Raw genomic sequence first — 18170 nt, 5'->3', positions numbered from 1 at the left:
CCAACAAGGTTCAGTAGTACCTGGAGCTGAGGCATGATAGGCTGAAGCTCGAGTACCTGAATGGGCGAAGGCAAATGTGACAGGGGCTGATAGAGGCTGCGGTGGCTGAGCTGAATTTCCAACCTCCTTTTCTAGCTGTATTAGGGCAGCCCGAACTGCAGCTAAGGTCTCCAAAGATGTTCCTTTTGTGCCAGATGAGGATGCTGAATCAGTGTTCATGGCTACATGAGCAGTGCCCTTGTTTCTTAACTTCGCAGGAACCAAGTGGGGATGCAGTTTCCAACATGTCTCTTTTGTATGTTTGGGTTTCTTACAATGTTCACATACTACATCCTTCTTGTCTTCCTTCTCCTGTCCTTCTCTGAATCACCCCCTGATTTGGGTGTAGCCGCTACAAAGGCTGATATGGGTTGCATCATAACCTTCCTTCTGCTGTGTACAAATGAGTAAGCCTGAGAGAGAGTCACACTGTCTCTAGTCAAAATCTGCTGCCTCACAATATCATATTCTGAGTTCAGTCCCGCCAGGAATTCAAATACTCTGTTTGTCTCGATGTGCTTTCTATGGGTCTGAGCATCTTTGGGACTCTCCCACTCAAGAGTCTCTAAGTGATCAATCTCATGCCACAGGGACTTCAAGGTAGAGAAGTAGGCCGATACCGGTTTCTCTCCTTGTTTAAGGGTGTTCACCTCACATTTCAATTCATATGCTCTGGCAACATTAAGGGGTTGGGAGTAAGTTTCTTTCATAACATCCCATATCTCCTTAGCTGTCTTTGCCCACAAATAATTCAGGCTAATATGAGGCTGCATAGAATTACACAGCCATGTCATAACCAAGTAGTTTTCTTGCATCCACTTGGTATATGTCGGGTCTCCCTTGGAAGGTTCTTTCATATCTCCCAGGAGGTACCCTAATTTACCTCTTCCACCAATAGCCATCATGGCTGATTGGGCCCATTCCAAATAGTTTGATCCATCAAAATTTATGGTCGTAATCTGACCACCCATCTCAGAAATACCACCATAACTTGTGTTCCCAAGACTGCCTTCTGCCTGAATTTTAGACTCCATTTTTGTCAAGTCTCAAAACAGTACTTGAATCACCAATCACAATCAAAACAGTATAGGCCTGATCTGTATTCTCAGTGTATGTGCACAAAACCGAAGTAATTCTGACCTGAAACCAACTAGCCAACACAGCAGTAGCTGTTCGTAGATCTCTAACCCCCTTAGAACTCTGAGAACAGTTTTAAAACAAAACTGATATGCTAGGGAAACTTAGGGTTTTAATCAGTCCTGAAAGGAAGCAATTCAGTCGCACAATCCAAACTGTATAGATGGGCTTGCAGTAGGGTTAATAAGAAACCCTAGAATTTGATCGGACCTACCAATCAACTTAAGAGTAGCTCTAGGTAGACCATAGGGTTCAGTCAACCACTAGGGCTTGCCGCAGATCACTTTCAAACCCTAGAGTAGAGAGAAACATAGTTCAGTCCAGGGTTTGCTTTAAAACCCTAGGAAATCGAAGAGAGAAAGAGCTAGAATGGTTCGGCCTTCCCCTCCAGATAGGTCCAACCTATCTTCTCTGAAAGAACTTCTATTAAAAAGTAAACAACTTACAAGGAAAAAATAGTTCGCTGCCTTCTAGGGTTACCTGAACCCTAGTCTTCTCTGATCCTTCTTGACCACCAACACTCTACAACCTTAGCAAGTTTCCAACAGCTGCTAGTACCTCTGGCGATCTCCAAGAATCAGTCTGCGAACTCCTTTTCAGCTTTCAGTCCTAGGAGATTCTCATGTGGTCGGCTGGTATTAGACCCACATGAAAAACCCTAACTTGGCTCTGATACCATGTAGGTTTTCAAGACTGCTATTCTGTCTTGATCACTAAGAGATTTCAGGTTCGATGAGAAGAGAAAGTGAAGATGTAGAAGAAAGAGTGATGGAAGAGTAATAGAACACAAATTTTGAGGAGAAGAACATAATGCCAATATTCTGCCGTCGCCACTTTAAGTTAATATTATAGGTTATGCTAGTTACATGAAAGGACATGTCTGCCCTTGGTGTTTACATCATAACTGTTAACAAATAACAAACAATATAAAACTGAAACTAGAAATAACAGAATAGCAAAATAACCACAACTGTGACTAGATACATTCTACCCTACGAACAGAGTGGGACCACAGTTGTGGGGCCCACATCAATGTTCTCTACAGGACCCTATCATTGATCTACACATCAGCCACATGGGTTCAGCCCAACCTTAGTTACAAGGCCTGGCCGAATTCACTGCAGGACACAGTGAACCCCTGAGTCCATCACCATGGGCTCTTAATGGGCCCAACATTTACACTGAATGGTCCTTGGGTTTAGCCATCTTAGGCCCAAGGACTGTGGGCAGATGCAAGATTAGCCCATCAGGTATAACCCTCAATGGTCTTATCCCTTAATGATCAAACACTGTCCAATAAGAGAGGACCTCTCCCTCGGCTGCAAGGTACAGTGCTGCACTCTATACTCGCATGGATCCCGGGAATTAAAACCTTTTCAAACAATTTGAAAATATAATATATAAGTATATCTCTATATAAATATATTTTGCAAAACCAAATTTCAAACACATTTGAAATCCACTGCCGGCAGTTTAGGTTTCCATTAGAGAGAGTGCATTTCCCTGATCATTCACTTTGTCCGACAAAGGGCTGATTCTGTCACTATGATCACCCACTCAGATGAATTCTTGGACTATCCCAACATACCCAGGTTTTGACCCCCTCTAAGGATCTCACTGATTGGCACATCAAAGACAATCCAATCCGACACCCAATGCAATATCATAATCGAGTCTAGGGGTCAGGTGTAACATTCTAGTTTTGCCCATCTGTGTCCAAGGTCCAAGGCAACACTAGAATTTGGTCTAGTTCAGGGTTTCAAGTAAACCCACACTGCATGTACCTTAGGTCTCACCCTGACAGCTGAGACAAGCCACCCCAACCAACTTTGTGGCACATCAGTGTCAGCCTTGGTAGGATAAATCTCTCTAAATCTATCCAATGGCTATGAAGATTCTAAACTAACACGAGTCTCATATGTGTCTAGTTTAAGGGTATTACACATAAACACACCACAATAACATGAATCAAATATGTACTTTATTCATTTACAGTAAATGTCATAATGTACATCATGCTGATTGGAGCTAAGGGCATACACTGTCTAACATCTTCCTAATCACTGGATCTCTCCAAGACTCTACAATCTCTTTAGTAGCAGCCTCACACTACCAGCAACCTCCAAGAATCAGCCGATGACTTTCTTTCTGCTGAAACTTCCAAACCTACGAGGTTCTCATGTAGTCGGCCTTATTAGACTAGCATAAGAAGTCCTAGGTTGGCTTTGATACCAAGTAGTCGAATAGGACTACAATCTGTCCTAGGTTTAATGAGAAATTAACAAACAAATATTGAAAAAGAGAGGAGGATAAGGGAAGAGAGGAGGAGAAGAAGAACCCGGAGAAGGGAATTTAGAAAAGAGAGAGAGAGCTATCAACAACCGCCCCACTCAGTGTTTTAAAAGCGTAAGGCGCGAAAAAAGCGCAAGGGCCAATTTGAGCCTGAGGCGCAAGGTGCAAGGCACAAGGCAAGGTGCATGCCTTTTTAAGAAAGGTGCAAATTTACAAAAAAAAAGCTAAAAATAAAAAAGTCAGAAAATTCAAAATAAATGCCAAATTTTTTTAAAGAAAATGGAAAAAAAATCAAAAAATTATTAAACATAATGTTAATAAAAATATAAACTTAAATTTTAAAATAAATGATTTAAAAAACCTATTATCTAAAATTAAAATACATAAACATAACATGTAAATTGTATTCAAATGAAAATTTAAAAATAAAAGTAAACATATAAAGCATTTTCAAGCATGTAAAGTCCACAATCTCTCTTTTTTTCCTTAATTGCATTGCTTCAAGTAGCTAATGTGATGTAAAACATATTGCATTCTTGATTCTATGAGTCACCTTTGTACCACGCCCCTCGAGGCAAGCCCGAACAAGTCTATGTTAGGGCCTTTGTACCCCCTATTTGCTGATGTTGTTCATTTATTCATTGCAATAAAATATCTTCTTATAAGGCAATGAAAGTTGTAAAATCATTATTTTTTATATGAGAAATAAGAATTTCAAACCCTAACATAGACTTGTTCAGGCTTGCTTCAAGGGGCATGGTTGGGGGTCTGGAGGCGGAGCCCTCGGCCCATCCGTTAGACTAAAAAAAAAGCAAAAAGTGCAAAATTTTAAAAAGGCGCACACCTGGGCTGAGGTGCAAGGCGCATCAAGCATGTGCCTTTTGAAAGGGGTGCACCTAGGACCTGGGCGAGGCGCATACCCCAAAATGCGCCTCGCCTGTGTGCCTAGGCGCGGCTCAGGCGTGCCTTTTAAATCACTAGCCCCACTCTTACAATTTATATTAATATTCGAATGAAAGTAAAGGGCTGAATTACCCTTACTGCTTACATGGCAAAAAAAAAAAAAGAAAACTAATAACTATAACTGAAATAAACTACCAACTAACAAACTGAAAATAACTAACTGCTAACTACAGTCATATGAACACAATGGGAACCACATCAGTGTTCTCTACACTGTCCTAATAAAATTACTTTACTTTCTTCAAAAAAAAAGTGCATTTAGCAAGCATTTTTATGCATTGTATTCTAGCATGAGCACTTCATTCTATTTATCATAGGATGTCAAATAGGGACATATTCTTGATAAAGGAGGGGTGTTTAGATAGCCTCTTTACTTTCCTCTTCATTGTATTCTTCTTGTTTATCTTCCTTGTTACATGACAGACAAATAGAATTCCTTTTTCTCTTCTTTTTTTTTTGAAATTTACAAAGAAAGGCCCTTAATATATATATATATATATATATATTCGGTAAGCAACAGTAAATGGAGATTTTATTAATAATTCATGTAATTGGATGCCTTGTAAGTTGAGTCTTTGCTCTTTAATTTTGAATTCTGAAACCAGAATATCATGCTTATTTGTAAGATTAATAGCTTGTTAAATTTTTGTATGGAGGATGAATTCTATTTGTTATCTTTGCATGTTACACCCCCTCAATATGGGCTTCTATTCTTTTATTTATTTATTTATTTATATTATTATTATTTATTATTATTTTGCAGTCTGTGCAAGTACTTAATGGTGGCTTCAGGTAGAGCTTCTGTTTTCATTCTTCGAGCAAAGCCTCAAACTGTTATCAAGGTATGTAGCATTTCAAACTGGAGATGGAATGGCAAAGATTCAGGTAGGCCTCTTTGTTGACTTTAACTTGATATGCAATATAGGCTTGGGATCATGCTGTTGGGATGATATGTGTACATGAAGCTGGTGGACAGGTATGCTTTTTTCCAGTTTTATGGTATAATTTTTTGTAATTTTTTCGACTCTGCACATTGAGCAGACCGACATCAGTACTAAGTAAGCTTTACTTTTTCTACTTCTTTCAGTAATACATAAAACTAAAAGAATTAACTAAAAGCTTGACATACTCTCTAATTTACAATTGTATAAGAGCTTTTGTTATTTACATCCAGCTGCACTTTATGATCTTTTTATGACAACTTTTATTTGTTCAATATTTCATGGATTGGAAAGCTAACACTATGTAATTAGGTTACTGACTGGAAAGGGAGTCAACTTGATCTTGCGGCAGATCAAGTGGAGCGGAGGGCCATCTTTCCTTCGGGTGGTGTGCTTGTTACAAATGGTAACTTGCATAACCAGATACTGGAGGTGATCTCTTCCAGTTCATCAATTGTCTAATTACATTATCCTGAATATTCGATTTGGTATGTAATGATTTTTTTTTTCCTGACAGTTTTTTATGTTGTTCTTGAATTCTTGCAGTAACATGCTTCACATTGAGCCAAAAAATAATTTTAGTAAAAATGATATTCAAAGTCATCCATTACCATTTTCAGAACAGTTGACTATGCTATCATTACCAGTTTAACTTGAACTTCTCTTGCCACTGGTATGGTTAAGCCTGCTACACTATATAATTCAACCTCAATGAATTATGAAAGTGTAATACAAGTTCATCCGTTAGCATCAGGGTGGGAGAGGCAAGCCAGGTCCTGTGAACCTCGAGCTTCTGGAGAAACTTCATTTGCCTATTTGTTAGATGGCAGTTTATTCTAGGGGAACAAAGACAAAATGTTTTATATGAGGAATTTATGCTTATGCTGGTTACAGGAAATCTTAATGACCATTGCCATTATTGGTGATTCCAATAACATCCTCAGCTGGAGTCTGGATGAAATAGAATAACTAGGGTGAAATTGAGATGATGAAATCTATTGTCATCTTTCTATTCAAGCTTTGAGGTGGAAGATGATTCTTATCATATGGATCTTTTAATTGCATGTTTCATGTTTGGATGGACATTAGGGACCTCTAGCATGTTAGGACATGTCTTAAATTTGGTTTGGAGTTCTCAAGTGTGTAGAAATCTCAGAGAACTGCAAAAGATTAGAGTTTCTAAAGTTGTCTTTCTTATTGAGGATCCAGTATGGATAATTTAAGTATTAATTTATATTGTCAATTCACCATTTTCATTGTCAGGATTTCCTTTCAGGCACTTCAGGTTAAGTTTATAGATGTTCCAATCTTGGACCAAGTTTTAACTTGATATACTTAAGAAATTTGATCACATATTGCAATCAAATAATACAATCTTGATATTTTTCTACTTCGAAACATTCTTTCCTATGATATGAATATGGTTTTTGAACCACCATTAACCCGGATGGTCCGACCGTTCGGCCCAGGAACCGTTCAGGCAACCGGTTCTGTTTTACCCCAAACCCTGTCTCTGACCAAAAACCATTGAACCAGTCAATGACCCGTTGACCTGGGCGGTCAAACTGTCGACCTGTTCAATGGTTTTGGCCATTTTTTAATTAATTTTTTATTTTTCTTTTAATTTCTTTGTCAGAATGGGCCGTCTGCTTGAATCAGACGATCGAACCATCAACCCGGAAGCCGGTGGCCAGAATGGTTCCGTTTCCGGGTCATTTTTTAAAACCATGGATATGAATTTTCTTTTCAACGAAACAAACTTACGTTTGAAATTTCAAGTCTCTCATCTTGCCAAATTCTACGGGTTAGAGATTCCACATCATATGCCAGCTAACCGATTAACCCCAAATCTAGAAACAACTTTTTAATAGGGTAAAAGACTTACATACCCTGAGTTTTCATAAATTATCTTAAGCATACCCCAACCCAGGTGCAGGCGGGATTCGATCCTTAGTCTCTGCTACAACCAGCATGAGACCTTACCAACCCGCTGGTTGGCACTTTGCACCCCCTAGTTGTGAATGCTCCCAACAGCCAAAGTTTTTCTAACCGTTTGGCACCTTACACCCCCTGGTTGGCACCTTGCACCTCCTAGTTGGCAATGCTCCCAACTGCCAAAGTTTTTATAACCGTTTGGCACCTTGCACCCCTATGACCAGGAGGAATGCTCGCATTGTTTGGCCAAAAAGTCAAGAACAAAACATAAGCATCAATGGTCAAATGAAGTCGTAAGCTATATCTAGGCTTTTAGTTCACCTGGTTGGGGAATTCGGTTCTGTTGGAATCTAGGTCTCTCTGAAAATTTGAAGAATGATCAAGGGTAAAAAAGTATTTCTGTTAAATTCTATTTAAGTTTATTTGAAAAACTCAAGATATGCTTAAGTCAGTCTATAAAAACTAAAGGTATATTTAAGTCTTTTAATATGTGATTTATCATTTATCCTTTCTGTCATCATTGGCTTTGGGAGAACTCAGTTTCGGTTACTTAACTAGTTTTGATGTGTTTAATGGAAATGGAAAACTAAAAGGGACCTTGAAGCCACTTTGTTCTTGGTAAGTGATCAGTTTTTCCTTAATGATCTCTGTCGTAATGTGGAAAGGGCTTCAATTTTCAAGGAGATGCCCGTTTCTTCATTGTTAAGGAAGTGGAACTAGGGTGGTTAGTAAAAGATCTCTTTAATGTGTATAAACAAACCATATACATTGGCGAATACCCTTAAGTTGGTTTACGATCCAAAGTCGACAAAATGTCGTCTATAACAGGAACACTATAATTTTAAAGTTCCTTTCCCTGCAGACTGTGATGTGCTTCTTTGATTAAATCCTGTCTGCATCTGGGTTAGGATTGAATCCTGCCTGCATCTGGGTTAGGAGGGTTATGGGTTAGCCTCAATTTTATATCACTTCAAAAGATATCAAAAAAGAAAGAAAAAATGAGCATGCCCAAATTATTCTTTAACTCAGCCTACTTCAAACTCGTTTTGGGCTTTATCTAACCCCATCAGGCAGCAGCTCTTTTAACTACTTTTGGCTGAATTGACACGGCGGTTATTTAATGTATTTTTGAAGGTTAAAGCTAACAACTTATACTAGCACCAGGTTTGTTTTCTGGCCAACTAACTATAGTATTCCGCTTTGACAAGCCTCAGATGCCTCTTTGGCCCTTACCCTTTCCTCATTCATCAGGTGTACTTGTGTGGCTCAGGGGTTTCCATCCATTCATGATTCATCCCTTTACCCACCACCCATCCATTCCCATGTCATTGTAATTACACAAGAATTATTCATAACATTATAACATACACCTGATCACACTTCCATAACATTTGACGGCAAGCTCTTGTGTTAACCCATTCTGATAAAGCTAGGTAGGAAATCGACCACGTGTTCCAATGGCCGTGCGTAGGCGTAGGTGGAGACAGTTTCATTTAAAGTGCTGGTATTTTAGGAAGGTTCTGAGCCAACCCCAATTAATATAATACTGAAAAATGAATTCGTGTTCCTCAATTGAGTATTGTTTCTTGGATTCCTTTGCATGACTACGTAGTTTAAATAAATATGTAGTATCGGCCACACATGCTTAGATCCCGTATCCATAGATAACATATAAATAATGTGGACTCTTGCATAAAGATATACCCAATTGAATATTCAACGTTGGTTGGAGTTTGAAGGATACCTCACAACCAACATTAACAATATTTAGTTAATCTACCAAATTTACATATTTCTTGGGGGTCAACTTGAAGACGTAGGTAGCTTCTTAGCCTTCTTTGAGTAAGCCGTGCACAAGTAAACCCTAGGTTTTAGGAAGGAAATACTTACCAGAGCAGGTATTAGATGTAAACCTTTCTTTTGAGTATTAGACCATACTTTGAATTCCCCAAGGCTTAGTTTGGAAGGAGTATAAATACAAATATGTACAATATAAATATATACAAAATAATATAAAATACAGGGTTTTGTACTCTATATATTTGTATTTATACTCTTTCCAAATGGAGCCCAAGGAACAAATGCAGTGTCTTCATGATAGCAAAGAAAGCAACATAAGCCCATAGTACTAAGGATAAAAATATCAATATGAGGCATATGGCATCTGTATCCATAGGCCATGAAACGCATGGATACCCTCAAGTAGCTATCAGTGTATCCATGCATTTTGGGGTCCAGCAATACGAACACAATACAAGGTGTATGACCTGTTCATGGGCCAGGCTCGGACTTAACTTTTGTCAAAATTTGAATAAACTTGACCTATTGTCTGAGCCCAAAACAATGTAAAGCCAAGCCTGAAACCCAAGCCATGAACAGGTCTAGGCGTATCATATAGATATTTTGATCCTTGCTTGAGGGTAACGGGTTTGATCATTGCATATTTGTATATTAAGCCCAGTTTGGATGGAATACAAATACAAATATATAGAGTACAAAACCTTATATTTTATAAGTATTTGCACTCAATATATTTGTATTTATACTCCTTCCAAACTGAGCCTTAGTAGAAGTAATACTGTATTTACTAGCTTAGAGTATATGGTTCATAAGACGAATGTTTAATTTATTGTCATGGTCTCCCTTGTAAGAAATGTTTTTACTTCTCAAGGGTTCTCTCAATGTTAACAGGAAAATGGAAGCAAGCAAAATAGAAAGGTGGGCCGTGGGCCAAATCTTAGTAGATGAGTAAAATAATATTTGACCAGTCTGTTGTTGTTAGATAAAGGTGGATGAGACAAATGCATGATTTTCAAATGTCTCAGCTGGGTTTTCCATTGCTTCTCTTTTCTTTATGTCAAGGGGAATGGATTGATTGCATGCTTGTCATGTAAACCTAAACATCATAAAGTTGTAATAAGGGAGAGACGCACGTCAAGAGATGAGAGGGCTTCAGTGGGCAAATCGATCATTGTCTTGACTCTTGACGCTTGAAATATGAGTATGTGACGTGTCGGATTTTATCTACTTTGGGTGGACCCCATCCGTGGAGCTAGCGCTTTGCTTTCTGACACGTAGTAGCGGAAATTCCAAATCATCACTTTGGGTACAACTTAAAAGACGAGATACTCAGATACAAAACAAAGTGCCCTCGTCATGACCGCACTGAGGTGTCCTCACTTGAATCGCCATGTCTCCCCATTTTTAAGAAGATCTAGACCCAATGCCACCATTAGATAGGTCCAAAAAAATTAGCGACCAACAAAAATGGAGTAGATCAGATAATTAGTTTCGTCCATTCAATTGATGAATTAATTATAAAATTCTATATTGGTTGGCTTAATTATCCATGCCACCATCAGATACAGTGCAAATATAACTGATAATTTATTGCACTGATATAGCCTAAATATTTTCTCGTGTGGGAGGGCCACGATCCATATTCGTTTGGACATGTGCCAAAATTCGCTCGAAGGGCACCCATTGACCCTTGTTGCTGTAGTAGGTGGTTGCTAAACTGATAAGGGCACAGTTACATTAATGATTATTACATCACATATATACTAATTATATATAAGGGAGAGAATAAGAGAAGCTAATTTGAGGGAGAGTTTTTAAGAGGTATTGGGGTACGGTACAGGTCTTTTGTGCACTGATTAGGTGGGACCAACTTTAAGTGGGCCTCACTCACCATGGGATCAGGACCCAACATGGACGAGCTAGAGGTCCTCTGTTCTAACAACAGGGCTTGTGGGGTCGGAGGGGGCACCCATATTTTCCCATTTGATCGTATATAAGTAGACTTGGCAATAAGTTGACCCAATCTGTGAATCCGCCCCAATTCAACCTGAAAAAATAGAGTTAGGGTATCATATTTAGCTACTTGAATGTGAGAATGATCTAATCCGAATTGATTTAAAAAATACTGGGTTGGGTTGGGTCATGGGTCACCCTGCTGATCCGATTGTAAACTGTAATTGGAACTATTTATGCATTGTTAGAAATTTTTACTCTTTAATTTTTTTTTTCTATTTATTCTTTACTCTTTATTGTTTACACTTTAAATTGTTAAATGTTCAAGCTTTTTTATTTTATATTTGAAATTTTAAGATTAATTCCTTTAATTTTAGCATTTTTCATGTAGTTTTTTTTTTTTTAATTTCAGTTATTTTTTGGGATGACTCGAATTGACCCATGGGTCAATCCTAACCTGAACATTTAGGATTAGGGTCTAGCATTTGATAACCCAACCCGAAATCAATCCGAAGTGTGTTAACCCAACCCAAACCTGATCCACCCAACCCAATTGCCAGGTCTATAAGATTTCCATCTTGACCGAGAGTGAAAATGAGAAAACTTCAAATTAAAAGACAATGCCTTCCCTTGACAGATTGTCTATCAAAATTAATTCAAAAGGCAGTGTCTGTCGTTCTGCTTTGTGATTTGGTGGAGGTGCAGAAAGACAACGTAAAGGATGAGGCTGAAAAAGACTAAAAAGCAAATCCTCAATTATTAAGAGACGCAGAAAGAACAATGTCAAGATGATCTTCAGCTAAAGAATAGAATCTCTCTCTAACTCGTCAATGCCTTGAAGAAGAAACGCAAAAATGAAAGAAATTTTTATTGAGTTCTCTAGAAGCTTTTATTTGACACCAAGAGAAGGTTGGTGGCCACAGAAGAAGATGCAAAAGGGTAACGTAAAGAGGGGAACAAAAAGAAAAAAGACATCAGGACACAGGAAGGTCTACGTATTAATAGATCATTATTTCATTAGATTAGGTTAGACTTGAGAGAAAGTTGTCAACTCAAGGAGTATCTTATTTACCCATCGATTCTTATAATTTCAATTGGAAAATTTCCCTCTTAAGAAATCCAAATCCTCCCTATCGATCATCACTAATCCAGAAAGCATATCGGTGAAATTGTTTCACTATGGGCGGACAACAGATTTTCTCCGCACCGCCACCATTTACATCTCACTCTGAAAACTAGTTCAACTTTCCATCTCCACAGTCAGTCAAATTTCTAACTACCGTTGATTTTTTCTTCACCAGGAAAAGGGGAAAAGCTCCTCAAAAAGGAAATAAAGAAAATGGAAGCCCGTCCAACTGGAGAAAATATATGTTTGTCGTCCCACAACCACATTTTCTCCGGTTACTCTCCAACGGTTCACGGTCTCACCCAGACCCAGATGCCTAATTTTTCGGCCTTGGCATCGCCAGTCGTCAGATGGGACCACCACCACCTTGCAGAAGCTAAAGCCAAACAAATGGTACCAATTCTTGGGCCCTAACCACTTCATCATGTAATCTTTTCGTTTTCCTTTTCTCCTTTTTTTTTTTTTTCGTTTTCTTTTCTGATTGCCTTTTCCTAATTTATCAAGTTCTATTACATGATAAATTGGTTATGAAGATAAAATGGGCCCTAGTTTGAATTTATAAATTTGGTATGACAAATGCCCACTTTTAGTCGTACAATCCTTTGACTTTTTAACCCGATTCAGAGAAGGAAACAAACTTCCTTTACCAAAGTCATAACTGGTAAGAATATCAACTAATACATTGGTTAACCTAGAGGAGGAGTCACCTAGGGAAATTGTCTAAAATTCATCATGAGTTTTTAATATTTTTCTTAAATTCATTATAAAATTTTAAAATATTTAATATTTTTTATTTTTCAAAATTCACCTTCTGTTAGTGTATCGTTAATGTTTCTTAACAGAGGTATTCATGTCAGCATAAATAATAAATTTCATCATTCAATTATCCTGGAATGGCGAGTTAGAGAAAAAATGGTCTTTTTTAGTTTCAATTTTCTTGTTTTTTTTTTTTGCATTTTTAGTGTTTTGTTATAATTTCCAATGTTTTTTATAATTTCTGTTTTTTACATTTTTCTATTTTCTACAATCTATAAATTTTCCTGTATTTTTGTTATTTATTTACAACTTCTGTTTTCTTCTATAATTTTTTTATGCCAACTTCTATAACTTTTTATATTTTTTGTTTTTATATATTTTATATTTGAAAATATTTTTTTTGAACTTTTTTCTTTTTTTATTTCTAAATATTAAAATGATAATATATTAACACCCATTAATTTATTTTATATATATATTTTATATTTTTATATGAAAGTTAAAATAATAATATATTCACACCTGTTAGTCTGTTTAATGTCAAATTAATGACATGGTGAATTGTAGACATTTTGAAAAATTACAGTGAATTAATTTATTTAATTTTTGGGCAGGAGGCCAGGAGCTGGCTAGCTTAATTAGGCAATGGAAATCCCCCTAATTAATGCTTCAATTCAACTTAAACCTGTCATTAGCATGTCTATATATTTATTAAGCAGTATATAGCAGAAGAATATCTCATCAGCCACCTTAACACTTTTTCATATCCATTTCATGCTCCTACTTTTGGAAAACACCTAACTATTGTCCACCCAAAAACTATTAAATTATGGGAACCCATAATTAATGCTCATACTCAGTTCACGTAACATGACATTAATAGATAATTAATCTATACAGATTAACAAGAAGATATACGCATGAGAAGTAAGCCGACTGAGACTGACTGGTGTAAAGCTGGATTCGGCTTGAACTCAGAGCTTGCATGAACATGAATGCATGCAGCAGATCAGAAGCCGCGAAGTTGATCACTAGACTAGACGATGTAGTCTTCGAAACCGTCGCTTGGGGTACGTGGCCAAATCATGGTGGTGACAGCTAATGTGAATCCAGAAAGTGAGGAGAGACATCTGAAGGAAAACGATTTCTAGTTTTGGCCTTTTGGGGGTTAAAAACAGATTGAAGATTGATTTCACATTTAAGAGACACGTCGCGTAGAGGCCGGCACCGAATCCCTTTGACTTCTCTTCTTTCTTACTCTCGCCAACTATTTATACACACACACTTGCTATACGACCCACATCTGCACTTTTGTTACAGAGTTCATCTTCTCTCTTTCTCTCCTTTCCCACCACCGATATATCTTCTTCTCTTTTTCATCTTCTCCTCTCTCTCTCTCCAACAAGTGCAAATTAAGTACAGTTGACTGCAGAAAGGTATCTAAAGATCTGCTTCTGGTGGTAACATGGGTAGAGCACCTTGCTGTGAGAAAAATGGATTGAAGAAAGGGCCATGGACGCCCGAGGAAGATAAGAAGCTGATCGATTATATCCAGAAACATGGGCACGGAAGCTGGCGAACCCTTCCCAAGAATGCCGGTATACAAATTAATTTGGTCTAAACGTTTCCTCTTCTGCTAGTACTAGATGTTGTGTCTCTTTCTTCGCATCGATCGGTTTTCATGGTTGAAATATATATATATATATTTGAACCAGAACCAAAAGAACTAAGAGTCTTTTCTTCCCTTGTTTTGCCTCAACTTATAGGACTTCATAGGTGCGGAAAGAGTTGCCGCCTTCGATGGAACAACTATCTCAGACCTGATATCAAGAGAGGCAGATTTTCATTCGAAGAGGAAGAGACTATAATCCAACTACACAGTATTCTGGGGAACAAGTAAGACTTTTTCTTTTCTTCTATCTATATTAATTATATATAGATTCTATATATTCTTAGCTTTGAATGTCTAATACCGTTTTCTATAAACTATTTTTCCCCTGTATACTACTCACTTCAAGAACTTCTACTCTTTCATTACTTATAATCTAGACCATTGAGCATGTAAACTTGTAAAGCTAAATTTTCAGTTTTCAACTTTTTATCTTTCTAATTTCCTTCTACTTTGCTAATCCAGGTGGTCTGCCATTGCTGCTCGGTTGCCTGGAAGAACTGACAATGAAATCAAGAACTACTGGAACACACGTATTAGAAAAAGGCTCCTCCGAATGGGAATTGATCCCGTAACTCATAGTCCCCGCCTTGATCTTCTCGACCTCTCCTCGATTCTCAACTCACCTCTTTACAACCCATCGCAGTTGGATCTTTCAAGACTTCTCGGCATCCAGCCTCTCGTTAACCCTGAGCTCCTAAGGCTAGCCACTACTCTCTTATCTTCCCAAAACGAAAACCGGCCAGAATTTCTCCTGCAAAATCTTCATGAGAACCAACTCTGCAATCCCCAACTCCCAAATGATCAGTTTGCCTCTTTCCCTCCTAACCAGCTCCCAACAAACCCAATTCAAGAAATCCCAGTTTGTACCACATCTACTACTCCCTGGGCTCCATTTCTAGATGAAACCCAACTCCTGCAAACCAATGTAGAGAAATTTCCATCAAATCCCACAAGCTTCAGCTGCCCAACTTCCCAAACCAATCTGTGGCAACACAATGAAATGCCTTGTAATTTTCAGGAAAGTTTTGTTTCTTTACCAAATTTCAGCTATGTTGGTTCTGATCATCCTACTGCCGATCACACTCTACTGAATAACTCAATTTTCCAATCCAACAACAACAGCAGCAGCAGCAGCAGCCATGATTTTGGCTTCACTTCAGTTCTATCAACGCCTTCATCGAGCACAGCGCCCTTGAATTCGTCGTCGACGAATATCAACAGTAGCACTGAAGATGAGAGAGATAGCTACTGCAGTAACGTGTTGAAGTTCGAAATCCCTGATCTCTTGGATGTCAATGAATTCATGTAATCTACAAAAGCTACTGCCTCGGAGAAGAGAGCTTGAAATTTGATAACCCCACTGCTCAAGAATCTTTTTCTTGTCTTTTAAATTGTTTCTGTGTATGACTGGTGTTGATTCTGTAAAATCTATACGAATTTGTTGTAATTTTTATTAAGGTTACAGTATCAGGAAACAGGAGCTCCTTGTTTTGATGGGAAGTTGCATTATTGATCATGTTCCGAGTCTTTTTTGTTAGTATATCTTAACAAATAATTATCAACTAAACAACAAAAAAAAAAAAAATCTGCGGAAGTAAAATCGATAAACAAGACATGAATGATCAACTAAGAGACCTTCCCTTTTAAGCATCCAACGTATAAATAAAAAAAAAATGAATTGTTTATCAGAAAATAAAAAGAAATATATCACGTTACTAACCCAAGTCTTCTGCCGTCGTAGTCACAAGATGTATAACATTTTCATAATTAAAAGTTCTTTTCTTTTTCAGAAATGTTTTCATTTTTTTTATATGTTGGGTAATGGGTAGTTTTCCATCGGGTCGGAAGATCCGAATGAGGAGGGGCCAGGAGAAAGTGAGCTTAAAAGCTTCTATACAAGAACTAATCACTTTCTAGAGCACTAAATTCACTCGGTGACGTCTCCGGTACTCGGATCTACCCGTTAGGCGATAATTTTGGTTAAAAATACTTGTTTTATTAAAAATAAAGTCTATTAATAATTAATACATCATGCATAATTATAGACGTCAAGACCTGATTATCCCAATTAAGAGAGGCCGACGCATGTCTCGTCACCTGTGAGATTCTTTTCCGTTTGACGAGTTAATAAAATAAGAGAAAGGGTAATAAACAACGAATTAATTTATGCCAAGGCAAACTTAGCCGTGCACAAAAATACAATGGCAGATTCGTAGTTTTGTGTTGCCTCCTCTTACCGTAGTAGATTCCGGATTTTGTCCTCAAAAATTTGGTCCTGAGTCCTGACACAACAACAGCCCAGGCCCAGCCCGATATCCAAAAGTTGAGCAGTCTTATCTCAGCGTTGTTTAATTAAGGGGGTTTTGAGTCTTTTGACGAAGGGATGGACGTACGTGTCGATCAAGAAGCTGCTTTGTCTCCGTCCACCATAAACGCTTATGCTGCATCGTGGAATGCCTTATCTGATGCCACGTGGCTCTGTTATTGCCAGTTCCATCCCCTACACTGTGGATGAACGAACCCGCTGATCGGATGTCTTTCTTTCTTTCTTTCTTAAATCTTAAATTCTCAATTACATTGAACTTGCAACTTTATAAAAGTTGTAAATGATGTTAAACCTCATCTAAAACTTTTATGGTTCGATCGATAAATTTTTACATCGAAGAAGTTTTGCACGGCTTCCAAACTTTAATGGAATGTTAACTGTTACGCTGTTCGCAACACATCTATGATACACAGACAGTGAAAGGGATTGCGATTTGCCAAATGCCGAATAGGCGGCTCCAAGTGTTTCCATCTAATCACTCGTTCATATTATGATGGTGTTTGGTAATGCTATGGCTTCCGTTTGAGGTTTAGGAGGATGAAAAACGTTTTGAATACTATTTTTGCTATTTTGTAGTGTTTCTTCCAACATATGCCACCTATGCTTAAAAGCGCAGTTTCCTCCAATCATGCTGTTTGGCAGCATTTTTTGTTAGTTGCACTTGAAAAGCATGTAAATAAGTGTGAATGTAAATATGTAGAGTGTAAAATGATTCATATAAATTGTAAAGTTGGGTTAGTTTTGCACTCACAAATTTACCTTTTTATCAAACAGACTTTTAGCTATAATAGATGTTTATGAGGGGTAATTTGGTCTTCTAAATCGTCTCGCGACACGTGACCTTCAAGTAATGCCTCAGTGCTGAGTAAGCGAACTAGCTCGGCAAGTTAGCCTGAAGGACCTTGCCCAGGCCGACCTCCACTTCGGCCGGGCCGAACTCATAGGTTCCCTACCTTGCGGTGACCTATCTCATAGACCTGCCGAGCTGTAGGAATCCATGGCAACTTGCGAGGAGAGCCCGCTGATTTGTCCCGATAACGTGTTACTAGCCCGAGATCTCCGAAACGTTAATGCTTCGATCGTTAGATCGGCTTACCGCACCGCACGCCTCAAAGTTATTCGAGCAGATCGTAACCTCCACGCAGTTACATATTAATGCGGCCGACTAAGCGGAAATGGTTCCACGAGAAGATGAGACCTGTTGTAAGAGGGCTCTGACCACCGATATCT

The 18170-nt window shown here is 38.1% G+C and overlaps 2 protein-coding genes across 4 annotated transcripts in view; both read left to right on the top strand.

Annotated features, from left to right (window-relative positions):
- LOC104605708 (Inositol monophosphatase family protein) overlaps window positions 1-5996 on the top strand; it is a 49754-nt gene extending 43758 nt beyond the window's left edge. For 2 of the 3 annotated variants that reach the window (XM_010270576.2, XM_010270573.3), the window contains exons 7-9: window positions 5195-5273; window positions 5357-5407; window positions 5685-5996. In XM_010270576.2, coding sequence (XP_010268878.1) covers window positions 5195-5273; window positions 5357-5407; window positions 5685-5834 — 280 coding nt within the window. In that variant the 3' untranslated portion in view covers window positions 5835-5996. The remainder of the gene's footprint in view (window positions 1-5194; window positions 5274-5356; window positions 5408-5684) is intronic. The other variant, XM_010270574.3, reaches the window with a different exon arrangement.
- An 8245-nt stretch (window positions 5997-14241) lies between these two features.
- On the top strand, window positions 14242-16108 carry LOC104605709 (transcription factor MYB102). The gene is made up of 3 exons (XM_010270577.3): window positions 14242-14540; window positions 14709-14838; window positions 15077-16108. The coding sequence occupies exons 1-3, from the start codon at window positions 14408-14410 to the stop codon at window positions 15921-15923; spliced, it is 1110 nt and encodes a 369-aa protein (XP_010268879.1). The 5' UTR covers window positions 14242-14407; the 3' UTR covers window positions 15924-16108.
- Window positions 16109-18170: the final 2062 nt, after the last annotated feature.

This window comes from Nelumbo nucifera, chromosome 1, assembly GCF_055504915.1.
Source record: "Nelumbo nucifera cultivar China Antique chromosome 1, China Antique-T2T, whole genome shotgun sequence".
Taxonomy (NCBI): domain Eukaryota; kingdom Viridiplantae; phylum Streptophyta; class Magnoliopsida; order Proteales; family Nelumbonaceae; genus Nelumbo; species Nelumbo nucifera.
The sequence above is the reverse complement of the archived record's forward strand: the minus strand, read 5'-3'. Positions and strand labels throughout refer to the sequence as shown.